This window comes from Hyperolius riggenbachi, chromosome 3, assembly GCF_040937935.1.
Source record: "Hyperolius riggenbachi isolate aHypRig1 chromosome 3, aHypRig1.pri, whole genome shotgun sequence".
In the NCBI taxonomy this organism is placed as follows: domain Eukaryota; kingdom Metazoa; phylum Chordata; class Amphibia; order Anura; family Hyperoliidae; genus Hyperolius; species Hyperolius riggenbachi.
Window position 1 is genome coordinate 196,529,203 of NC_090648.1, and position 12,177 is coordinate 196,541,379.

At 46.2% G+C, this 12,177-nt stretch overlaps 1 protein-coding gene across 4 annotated transcripts in view; it reads left to right on the top strand.

The window, feature by feature from the left end:
* Nucleotides 1-12,177, top strand: part of LOC137561267 (tetratricopeptide repeat protein 24-like) — a 178,474-nt gene that overhangs the window by 10,932 nt on the left and 155,365 nt on the right. For all 4 annotated transcript variants that reach the window (XM_068272525.1, XM_068272527.1, XM_068272528.1 and 1 more), the window contains exons 2-3: nucleotides 45-721; nucleotides 1,559-1,774. In XM_068272525.1, coding sequence (XP_068128626.1) covers nucleotides 45-721; nucleotides 1,559-1,774 — 893 coding nt within the window. The remainder of the gene's footprint in view (nucleotides 1-44; nucleotides 722-1,558; nucleotides 1,775-12,177) is intronic.

A 12,177-nucleotide genomic window follows, 5' to 3' on the forward strand; every position in this document is an offset into this window, starting at 1 on the left:
CAGAGTGAATTTACTTATGTTGCTCATGCTCTGTGTTAACACAGGTATTTGCACTTCAAAATGGCTGCCACCAAAGGTTCAGACCTACTAAAAAGTACACCCAAAAGACAACATAACGACCACACTGGAATACAGTTGCTGTGTAAAGAGGGGAGGGAACAAATGAAGAAAGAGGATGTTGGCGGAGCCCTGAAAACATTTAAGAAAGCCTTTCTTCTGTCCTGCAAGCACTCTAGCGAAAGAATGCAGAAAACATGTTTGTTCAATCTTGGGGCTGCTTATGTATGTGTTGGGAAGCCGAAAAAAGCTCTGAAATGTTTCATAAAATGTAGAATCTATGACAAAGAACACGAAGATGGTGATCTGTATTTCAACATAGCAGCTGCTTACGATAACATGCAAGAGTATGGTAAAGCTGTCAAGTTTTATGAAAAAGCGATCAATGAGTATAATAGTAAGGAAATTGTCAACATTGCAGACGCACTAATCAAACTGGGCTACTGTTTTGCTAACACTGGAGAGCTCTCCTCTGCAGCACATTCCTTCAGACTTGCAGGACATTCATACCTGAAAACTGAAAGACTGGAAGATGCTGCAATGGCCATGAGAGAAGCCACAAAGTACATGATAAACAGCCAAGCGTTCTCCAAGGCCGAAGTGCTGCAGACTTTGAATTTTTGTGTTCAGTCATTTAAAGGAGTGTCTGACAAAAAGCTACTAGGTAAGATCTCCATCTTCATCTTCCATATTTAAAAGAATTGCTGTTGCCATTTTGATTTAAGAGGTGGGATAACCTGCCTGATTCTGTTTCTTACCTTATCTTGCGACTTTACTTACAGAAGATCTCTGATAGATGATAAACTGCACACAGACACCATGCTTTGGTTTCTCTCATGGAAACCAAAGCATTTTGGATGATTTTAGATTATGCTTGGATTTAAGGGGAGATGCTGCTCCCTAAATCTGAAGACATCGCGAGGCAGAGCCCCCCTTCTTAAATCCCCAAACATAAACAGGCATGGTCTCCCTTAAATTCCCAAACATAGTTTGACTTTGTACTTATTTATATTTGGAGACTTAAGGAGGGGTCAATCTGCCTAGTTGTTTGACTACTTTATGGGGCCCTGCCTAACTCACACAGGAGGTTCATCATTTTAAAGCTAGCCTCATGCATAAAACGTGTTAAGACCAACAATGACCAACAAATATGTTCACTGAAATTACAATTTGCACATCTATGGGAGTTTTATGAATTAAAATGCCCAGTAAAGACATAAAAAAAAGGTACAAATCACACACCAAAGACTTGAAAAATACTTGAAAAATGCATAAGAACGCTGTATGTGCTTTTCTAAGCATTTAATAGAACAGTGTATGTAAACAAAGCCCCACCCTGATAAAGTATAAACAATAAGTATATCAACCCCAATTCAGCTCTGCCCGCTGAAGAGTGACCCCTTATCTGACATTGCTACACTGAGCATACTTCGGCTTTTTAGCCCCAGTCTTGCTCTGATAGAGGCAAACATGCTTTATTCATTTTGTCTTCTTTTTTAAGGAACACTATACAACCATGTTGGCCTTCATTATGCTGAAATGAAATGTTTTAGTCAAGCTGAAAAGTGCTTTACAGAAAGTCTGAACCTGTGTAGCGGAAACCAATTCTCCATAAGAAGAATTGCTGTATTACTCCAGAACCTGGGAGCCGTTGACAATGCTCTTTACCAATATGAAAAATCTCTCCGCAGTCATGCAGAAGCAGCAGATATGTACGGTAAGGTATCATATTCATTATATGTATTAATTAAAGCAGTCTTACAGCTCAATCGATATTTCCATTAAATAGCTCTTTCCTTTTACTTGAGTCACTGGCCAATAAACAATGTTTTATACTACCTTTTTAAACTGATTTACTGCCCCTAAAAATGAAATTAATGTTCAGAAGTTAATAAATCAGAGCCAGATGCAGCTATCAAAACCTCTGGGTATTATTATAGATTAACAAAAACTAGTTTGTTTTCTACTACTTAAAAACAGACAAAGATAGTAATCTTTTTTTATTGATCATACGGATATAGAGATAATTTTTTGAAGGAAAACATATCTATTTCAGCCACATTTTCCTTAGAAACTCAGATCATGTACAGGTGAAATATTGTTTTTAAATGGATAACAGGTGTGCAAAGAGAATTTAGTTACACATTGCTGTGATTGGACGTATTATCTGCCTGCACCACCCACTTTCTTCAATCAGATCAGCTTTATATGTTGTAACGATTGGGGAATTATTGCCGTGGTCAGCGCTGAAGATGCGTGCTGACACTGCGGAAATCCTCCACAAGCGTATAAAATAACAGAACCCAGCTATGGTGCTATGCACCTGTAGAGGGAAATTCCCACCTGCAGATGGAGCTGTGGAGTGCAGAGGAATAAACCCTCTGCACTGCCACAGATGCCAGATGGGAATTGTACGAAGTGAAGCAATATAGGGCAAGATAGCCCTTGGAGAGAGAGAGAGCACAGAGACAGAATGTATGTGTAAAAGGTGGATCAGCGCAACACCAGGCCGCCTCCGAATGGCCTCCATCAGAGATGCGCTGAGCCCCCCCAGGAACTACAAACGCACCTTGAACCCAAACAGAAGCTCTGCATATACACCAAAAGCATGGCTGTTAAGTGGGAGCAGCTTGGGTTCAAGGTGCATTTGTAGTTCCTGGGGGGGCTCAGCGCATCTCTGATGGAGGCCATTTGGAGGCGGCCTGGTGTTGCGCTGATCCAGGGCACTGCCTTGGACATGGGAGACCAGGGTTCAAATCCCGGCCAGGGCCAGTATCTACTTAGTGGTGTTTGGATGCTATAAATGGGCAAAATAATAAATTAAGTAAAAAAGAATATGCAAAGGTGTTTTTCAAGATTTAAATAAATATGATGATATAATGATAAATATAATTAGTATATTTGACAGAGGGATTGATGTGTAAAAGTATTCAGGGGTGAGGGTTCTTATAGTTTGTATAAAGAACATTTCATATTTTTTAAGTTGTTCGAATGCGTTTGATGAACTTGCATCAATTAATTCAATTAGTGTAATGTTGAAGAATTGTGGGTTGTTGGCATGGTGAGTGCAGAAGTGCCGTGATACGCTGTGAAGGGGGAATTTTTTAGTGATGTTTCTTTTGTGTTGTCCGATTCTGCTGCGGGCAACTGTGTAGTCTTCCCCACGTACTGGAGTTGACAGGGACATGAAATGAGGTAGATGACAAATTTAGATTAGCAGGTGAGGTGTTTTCAGATGGGATATTGAATACCGGTACTGAAGGACACAAAGAATGTACAGGTGTTGATAAATTGACAGGCTGTGCAACGGTTTTTGTTGCAGGGGAAACAACCAGGCTCCTGTGTTTGCAGGCTGGTGGGTTGGTTTGGTGTACGTATTTTACTTGGCGCTAAGAGATTGCGGAGATTTGGTGCTCTCCTATATGTAATTGATGGTGTTGTGGGTAATATAGGTCGTAGATAGGGGTCTTGCATAAGGATGTCCCATCGGTTTTTAGGATATTGCGGATGGACAGATGTTGGGCATTGTAACAAGTGATGAATCTGGGTGGGCATGTAGTATTAGTAGGTTGTTTGGTAGTGGCAGGAGGGTTAGGATGTTTGGCTTTGTATCTTGCATCTTTGATCAGTTTTTTGGGGTAATGGCGGTCTGTGAATTTTTTGGTAAGGATCTCAGATTGAATGTCAAATTGTGATTGGTCCATGCAGTTCCTATGTATTCTTCTGTATTGACTGTAGGGGGTGTTAGTAATCCAAGGGTGGTGGTGAAAGCTATTGAAATGTATGTAGTTGTTGGCATCGACTGGTTTGAAGTATGTTTTTGTCATAATGTGATTCGATTCTATGTATAAAGTGAGATCGAGAAATTCAATGAAGGAAATGTGGTGGTGGTGTGTGAATGGGAGTCCTGCTTTATTAGAGTTGAGGTAACTGACAAAATGTGGAATGCGTGAAGCGTCGCCTTTCCAGATGAAGATTAGGTCGTCAATATACGGCTTATATAGTACAATGTTGTCGGAAAACCGATGATGTGTGGATAGTTTAAGTATTTCCAGGAGCCCCATTGTAAGATTAGCATATGAGGGGGCGAACGAGCTCCCCATCGCGGTCCCACTCGTATGATGGTAAATTTTATAATTAAACGTGAATATGTTGTTTTTTAAGATGAATTCTGCACATTGCAGAAGGATGGTTTGTTGTGTAGGTGGCATGGAAGGGTTGGTGGCTAGATAATATTGTAAAGCTTGAAGACCGAAGGAATGGGGGATATTGGTATAGAGGGAAGTGACATCGCATGTTAGCCAAACATAATCCGGCTGCCAAGTGATGCCGCGTAGGAGTAGTATGAGTTGTTGTGAATCCTTGAGGAAGGAGGGAAGGGACTGTACATGTGGCTGTAGGTGTTGGTCCAGGAATCTGGAAAGGTTGCTGGTGATGGAGTTGATATCTGAGATAATGGGTCTACTGGGCGTTTTTTGTAAACTTTTATGTATTTTTGGTAAATAGTAGAAAATGGGGGTAATCGGTTGGGCGTTGATAATAAAATTTCTTTCATTTTTGGTAATGATGTTAGACAGGAAGGCATTATTGATAAGGGGTTTTAATGTAATATTTAGAGAGGGAGTTGCATCTGTGGTCAAGGTTTCGTAATGTTTGGGATTATCGAGGAGCCTGCCCCCCCCCCATTATCTGCAGGTTTAATAATCAGGTTATGTTTTTTTTGTAGATTTTTGAGGGCGTGGGATTCACGTGGATTAAGGTTGGATTTGGCGGTGGGTAGGTCGTCCTGTAACGTTTGTAGGTCTTTAAGAACTAAAGAGTAGAAGGTTTCAATGTAGCAGCCCTTAGAGCAGGCTTTCTCAACCAGGGTTCGCTGGAACCCCAGGGTTCCTTGAGGACTCTGCAGGGGTTCCTTGGCGTTTTACCCCATAATGGGGGAAGTATAATAGAGCACACTGTAATAGGAGGTACTGTAACATGAAGCAACTAAATTGGGGGGTCATGAGACAGTATGAGTGGCAGGTGTAATAGGAGGTAGTGAAATTAACAGCCTAACCTACTTTTAAAGACCATGCCTCCTGAAAAATAAATGCAGGGGTTCCTCGAGACCAAAAAATTGTTTGCAGGGGTTCCTTGTGATCCAAAAGTTATTTGCAGGGTTCCTCCAGGGTAGAAAGGTTGAGAAAGGCTGCCTTAGAGGCTGCTGGGTGAAAAGCGGGATCTCCTTTTTAACTGAGTAGTAATGTATTTTTCTGTGCTAATTTCAGGGTGAGAAATGGTAACATTGGGTAGAGTGTCATTGTTGGTGATGATAAGCGAGGTTAGGGCCAGTGGTGCTCACCGCCAGGTCGTGATCACGCTTACGCGTGGATTCACAACCATTTTGACGCATTCCGCCTCGGACACGAAAATCCGTGAATAGATTTTCAACCACGAAAATCTACTTCGGCTTCGCGTGAATGCGGACAGAAATCCGCATTCACGCTCGTGAAACCCGGTGCTGAAGTCGTGGTTTGCGGAAATGCGTCAAACTATGCGGAAGTGACACATTGCAGGCCAATCAGAGTGCCCCAGCCAGGCCCTAGCAACCAATCACAGGGGGGGAGCTATGCCCTCCCCTCCTGAATATAAAGCGGCGGCCATGATGGAAAAGCTCTGTCCTTGTTAGACTGTGGTGCTGAGAGGATTATCTCCAGGCCATTGTTGTTTGAGCAAGTGCATTTATTGTGTTAAAAACAAAGCGTTTTTTTTGCTAACACTGCTCTTATACTGTACACAGTTAGCTAGTCAGTGAGTGATTGCTGTAGTTAGTTGTAGTCAGTGTAGTGTAGTGGGAGTGTGGGAGTCTAGTGATTATTTAACTGTGTGTAGTGCTGTGCAGGCAGGTTCAGTGCTGCAGTGTAGTGGGAGTGGGGATTATCTGTGTGTAGAGTGCAGGCAGGCAGGTTAGTGCAGCTGCAGTGTTCACTTCTATATTCCAGTGACAGTTATACACTTGTACTATTTGCAGGCAGCCAGTCACACCGCCGGCGCCGCCACTCTCTGCCAGCGCTGTTCATTCATTCTGTCAGTGACCTTGTGCCGTGCCCAGTGCCCACTGCTCGCTCGCTCGCTCGCTGGCATATGAGCATCTCATTACACAGTGTGACATCCTTGTGTGCCCACTGCATCCTTCAGTGACCTAGTTGTATATCCAGTGCCCACTGCTGTGCCCACTGCATCCTTCAGTGACCTTGTACTGTGGCCACTGCATCCTTCAGTGACCTAGTTGTATATCCAGTGGCCACTGCTGTGCCCACTGCATCCTTAAGTGACCTTGTACTGTGGCCACTGCATCCTTCAGTGACCTAGTTGTATATCCAGTGCCCATTGCTGTGCCCACTGCATCCTTCAGTGACCTTGTACTGTCCCCACTGCATCCTTCAGTGACCTTGTACTGTGCCCACTGCATCCTTCAGTGACCTTGTACTGTGCCCACTGCATCCTTCAGTGACCTAGTTGTATATCCAGTGCCCACTGCTGTGCCCACTGCATCCTTCAGTGACCTTGTACTGTGGCCACTGCATCCTTCAGTGACCTTGTACTGTGCCCACTGCATCCTTCAGTGACCTAGTTGTATATCCAGTGCCCACTGCTGTGCCCACTGCATCCTTCAGTGACCTTGTACGGTGGCCACTGCATCCTTCAGTGACCTTGTACTGTGCCCACTGCATCTTTCAGTGACCTAGTTGTATATCCAGTGCCCACTGCTGTGCCCACTGCATCCTTCAGTGACCTTGTACTGTGCCCACTGCATCCTTCAGTGACCTTGTACTGTGCCCACTGCATCCTTCAGTGACCTTGTACTGTGCCCACTGCATCCTTCAGTGACCTAGTTGTATATCCAGTGCCCACTGCTGTGCCCACTGCATCCTTAAGTGACCTTGTACTGTGGCCACTGCATCCTTCAGTGACCTAGTTGTATATCCAGTGCCCACTGCTGTGCCCACTGCATCCTTCAGTGACCTTGTACTGTGGCCACTGCATCCTTCAGTGACCTTGTACTGTGCCCACTGCATCCTTCAGTGACCTAGTTGTATATCCAGTGCCCACTGCTGTGCCCACTGCATCCTTCAGTGACCTTGTACTGTGGCCACTGCATCCTTCAGTGACCTTGTACTGTGCCCACTGCATCCTTCAGTGACCTAGTTGTATATCCAGTGCCCACTGCTGTGCCCACTGCATCCTTCAGTGACCTTGTACTGTGCCCACTGCATCCTTCAGTGACCTTGTAACCAACCAGCACAAGCAACGACTGACCACCATGGTGTCTGACTATATGGGGTCATCCAGCGGGCTCAATGACACCGACAGCCCCGTGGACCCCTTGGAGTACTGGGTCAAGAGACTGGACATCTGGAGCGAGCTTTCCCAGTACGCCCTGGAACTCCTATCCTGCCCTCCTTCCAGTGCCCTCTAAGAGAGATGCTTTAGTGCGGCCGGTGGCGTGGTCACAGAGAAGCGCTCTCGGCTCTCCCACGCCTCTGTGGACAAACTCACCTTCCTGAAAATCAACCAGGCTTGGGTGGAAGGTGAGTTCCTGGCCCCTATTGTCGGACACAGGGGGACATGAAGTGGCTGCTGCATGTGCTGTTGTTAACTATGCCTGCCTTTATAAAGACATTTACTACCTGCCTAGTGCCTACCTTGGTTAATTTTTTTGGTGTTATGGTACTACTACCAGTAAGTTGCCATGGTCCTCCTTCTGAGCTGCTGAACTGACCGCCCGCTTTGTCATCCTGACTCAGTCGCTACTACACTCTGCGTTCACACTGCCCGGGTCGCCGGGTGCATTTAATTTTTTGGCCAGCACTATGACGCTGTGCTACTACTACTGTGCTGCTGCTGCTGAACTGACCGCCCGCTTTGTCCTCCTGACTCAGTCGCTACTACACTCTGCGTTCACACTGCCCGGGTCGCCGGGTGCATTTAATTTTTTGGCCAGCACTATGACGCTGTGCTACTACTACTGTGCTGCTGCTGCTGAACTGACCGCCCGCTTTGTCCTCCTGACTCAGTCGCTACTACACTCTGCGTTCACACTGCCCGGGTCGCCGGGTGCATTTAATTTTTTGGCCAGCACTATGACGCTGTGCTACTACTACTGTGCTGCTGCTGCTGAACTGACCGCCCGCTTTGTCCTCCTGACTCAGTCGCTACTACACTCTGCGTGCACACTGCCCGGGTCGCCGGGTGCATTTAATTTTTTGGCCAGCACTATGACGCTGTGCTACTACTACTGTGCTGCTGCTGCTGAACTGACCGCCCGCTTTGTCCTCCTGACTCAGTCGCTACTACACTCTGCGTTCACACTGCCCGGGTCGCCGGGTGCATTTAATTTTTTGGCCAGCACTATGACGCTGTGCTACTACTACTGTGCTGCTGCTGCTGCTGAACTGACCGCCCGCTTTGTCCTCCTGACTCAGTCGCTACTACACTCTGCGTTCACACTGCCCGGGTCGCCGGGTGCATTTAATTTTTTGGCCAGCACTATGACGCTGTGCTACTACTACTGTGCTGCTGCTGCTGAACTGATCGCCCGCTTTGTCCTCCTGACTCAGTTGCTACTACACTCTGCGTGCACACTGCCCGGGTCGCCGGGTGCATTTAATTTTTTGGCCAGCACTATGACGCTGTGCTACTACTACTGTGCTGCTGCTGCTGAACTGACCGCCCGCTTTGTCCTCCTGACTCAGTCGCTACTACACTCTGCGTTCACACTGCCCGGGTCGCCGGGTGCATTTCATTTTTTGGCCAGCACTATGACGCTGTGCTACTACTACTGTGCTGCTGCTGCTGAACTGACCGCCCGCTTTGTCCTCCTGACTCAGTCGCTACTACACTCTGCGTTCACACTGCCCGGGTCGCCGGGTGCATTTAATTTTTTGGCCAGCACTATGACGCTGTGCTACTACTACTGTGCTGCTGCTGCTGAACTGACCGCCCGCTTTGTCCTCCTGACTCAGTCGCTACTACACTCTGCGTTCACACTGCCCGGGTCGCCGGGTGCATTTAATTTTTTGGCCAGCACTATGACGCTGTGCTGCTACTACTACCACCAGTATGTTGCCGTGGTCCTTCTGTGCTGCTGAACTGACCGCCCGCATAGTCCTTCTCCTGACTCAGTCGCTACCACCACTGCACTCTGCGTTCACACTACCCGTGTCCACTGACAACTCTGCTGCGATGTCATTGCTAATTGCTGCATAAAAAAAAAAAAAAAATTACAAAAACCTCTCTGGAGCCTTTTTGCCGTCAGCCACTCATCCTCCTCCAGCGGTACCTTCGCCGCCAAGTGCCATTGGAACTCGCCTTCACCTCTTTGACTGCTTAACGCGTATATCCCTTTTTAAAACCACTTATTACCAATTAATAGCCCCATTTAAAGTGTTGATTTCACTTTAACATCCATTTTCTCTAGAAAAAATTTTTTGGGGGGATTTTTTTATGTTGAAGTTATGTTGCCCCTTATCACCTCGATAATCCATGCAATTTGGGGGACTGTAGCATGTATGGGGGCTTTGTTATTAACGTTAAAAGAAAATCCGCCTCCGGGCGTGAATCCGCGCGTGATTACGCCATTCACGGGAAAAAAATCCGCGTGGTTGCGTGGACGCGGACGAAAATCCGCATGCGGCGGGGCCGAATGCGGATTTTTTTTTGCAACCACGCGGATTTCTGAATTCGTGGATGAGGCACATCCGAGCATTATCTTCAGTGGGTTTGAGGTTTTTTATGGCATAATGTCTTTTGAGTGTTAGTTTGCGGATATAACTATTGAGATCTGAGAAAAGTTCGAATGTATTGACTTGATTAGTTGGGCAAAAGGATAGGCCTTTTTCTAAGAGAGTAGTCTCATGGGTGCTAAGAATGTGGCCTGATAAATTGAAAATGCATCTGCTAATGTTTGTGTGGGGGGGGGGGAGTGTTGTGATTATGGTTTGTTTCTTTTTCCTTTTCCCTCTACTTTCTCTTTTTCTATGTCTGGTAGTTTGGATTGTTGGTGAGTTGGAAAAGTACCTTCTCTGATCGTGGGCTTGGTAATTGGGTAGAGAGAATGTTTTGTGATAGTGCTGAGGGAAGTTCTAAAAAAGAGAGGGGAAAGGGTGTGGTTAGCTGATTCACTGCTGGAGGTGGGGTTGTCAGACGTTTGAAAAAAGGTTTTTATATCAGTTTGGAGTTTGTGTGAGTTGGTGGTAGTATGGACCTGGGGTGGATTGGGGTATTGATTGGTAGGGGATTGTGGGGTGGGGTGTATTGTAAAGTCTAAAGAGTCGGGTCTGAGTGGCAGATGCTAGTCTGGGATGCTTGGACAGGTGAGTCAACAGTGGTTGTAACAGGTATAGTGGGAGTGGTATTTAAATTGGTGATAGTGTCCTGAGTGGTTTTGAGCAATGTTGCCAGGGGGCCATTAGGTATAAAGTTGAATTGGATAGAGGTCTGGTCTTTGTTGTTTTTTTTTGCCGGCCCCAGTACGGGGGGTTGAGGTGATAGATGTTTTCTTGTTGGTTTTAGTGCGTTGGGTTTTTGGAGCAGCTGTGGGTTTTTTTGTGAGATCAAAACTGTTTGGGGGAGGGGCCACCCCCGTGAAGGGAGTGGGCTTGGGTACGGTGTTGGGGTGTGGTAGGGGAACATTGTGTGAAGCTGGAGGTGTATGCAAAGGTGGTGGGGGAAGTGCTAAGGATGGTGTTGGTGCCTTTGGTGTGGGGAGTAGCAGGGGCAAACTCAGGATTTTTAAGGGGGGGATTCCTGAAAGGTCCAGAAGCACTTATGTCCCCGAGTGCTTCCGAATAAAGGTGGCTCCATACTGCCCATGCACAAAAGTGCGCTGGCGTATTACGGAGCTGCCTATCTTTGGAAGTACTCAAGGACACAAGTGTTTCTGAGGGCTTCTGGAAGCAGCAAATTTGAACAGGGGACAGCGCTGGAACAACTCCCCGAGAGAGGAACGGGAGATAGACTTAGTTTGGACAATTCAGTGGAATATGTCACATGTCACATAGCGCAAGCGATACCCATATGATGCAGGGATATATGCATCTGCGGAAAATGGCGGCGCTATATAAATACTAAATAATAATAATTTGCCTCACCAGGATTGCACTTTTATTTAGCTTTCCTGTATGACAAGAAGACACCCAGCACTAGGGGAAGAGGGAAACAAAGGTGAATGAGGGAGGGCTGGTGCACACAAAGAGGGCTTCTGAGCGTTTTTCAAATCAACATTGATTTGAAAAGCGCTTGGCTAATGTTACCCTATGTGGGTGTTCCCACAGCAGCGTTGTGATTTTTTCAAAATCGCAGGTATACCGCATGCAGCATTTTTTTGAGTGATTCATTCAGAAATCGCTCTGAAAATCGCACTCACTAATTGCTAGCGATTGCTATTGTGATTTTGGCGTGCACTAGCCCAGAGAGAGGAGGAGTGGAGAGAAATTGATAATAGCCTGAGATGGAGCATTATCTGTATTGCAGTCCCACATCACACAAAGGCTACTTGCCTGTAATAGGACTCCTGTCCCTGCCAGTCTCTCACACAAGTCAGGAAGCAGCCCTCCTGGAGTCTAGGGACTGTCAAAAAAATGTCATCTTGTTTATCAAGATGCAGTCATTATGACATAGGGGAGAGACAGATTTTTGCCCACGTGCCCTCCAGGCAAGCTCTGCATCATGCTGTATATATATATACCAGCTTGCCTGCCCTTTAATTGCAGTTTTATCAACTAGCCTAGTATTTTGCATTGCCTTACAACAACAAACTTGAATACACCAGACACCAGCCCTAAATCACTGAATGAAAGGGGGCCTGGGGGGAGATTGCCCCCCTGGTGGAGTGGAGAGACTGAGATAGAGCAGATAGCCTATCTGTATTGCAGTCCCACATCACACAGGCTACTTGCATGTACTGTGTCTCCTGTCCCTGCCAGCCAAATCCAAAAAAGCTTTATTGGCAGGACCAAATATATTTAGCATTGTCAAAGCAAAAACAAAACATTAACAACATGGTGGTGGTGGTGGGGGGGGGGGGGGGGGGTTGTGGGAATAGGGGAAGGATATAGGTATACTGTCCATATGGGTGTG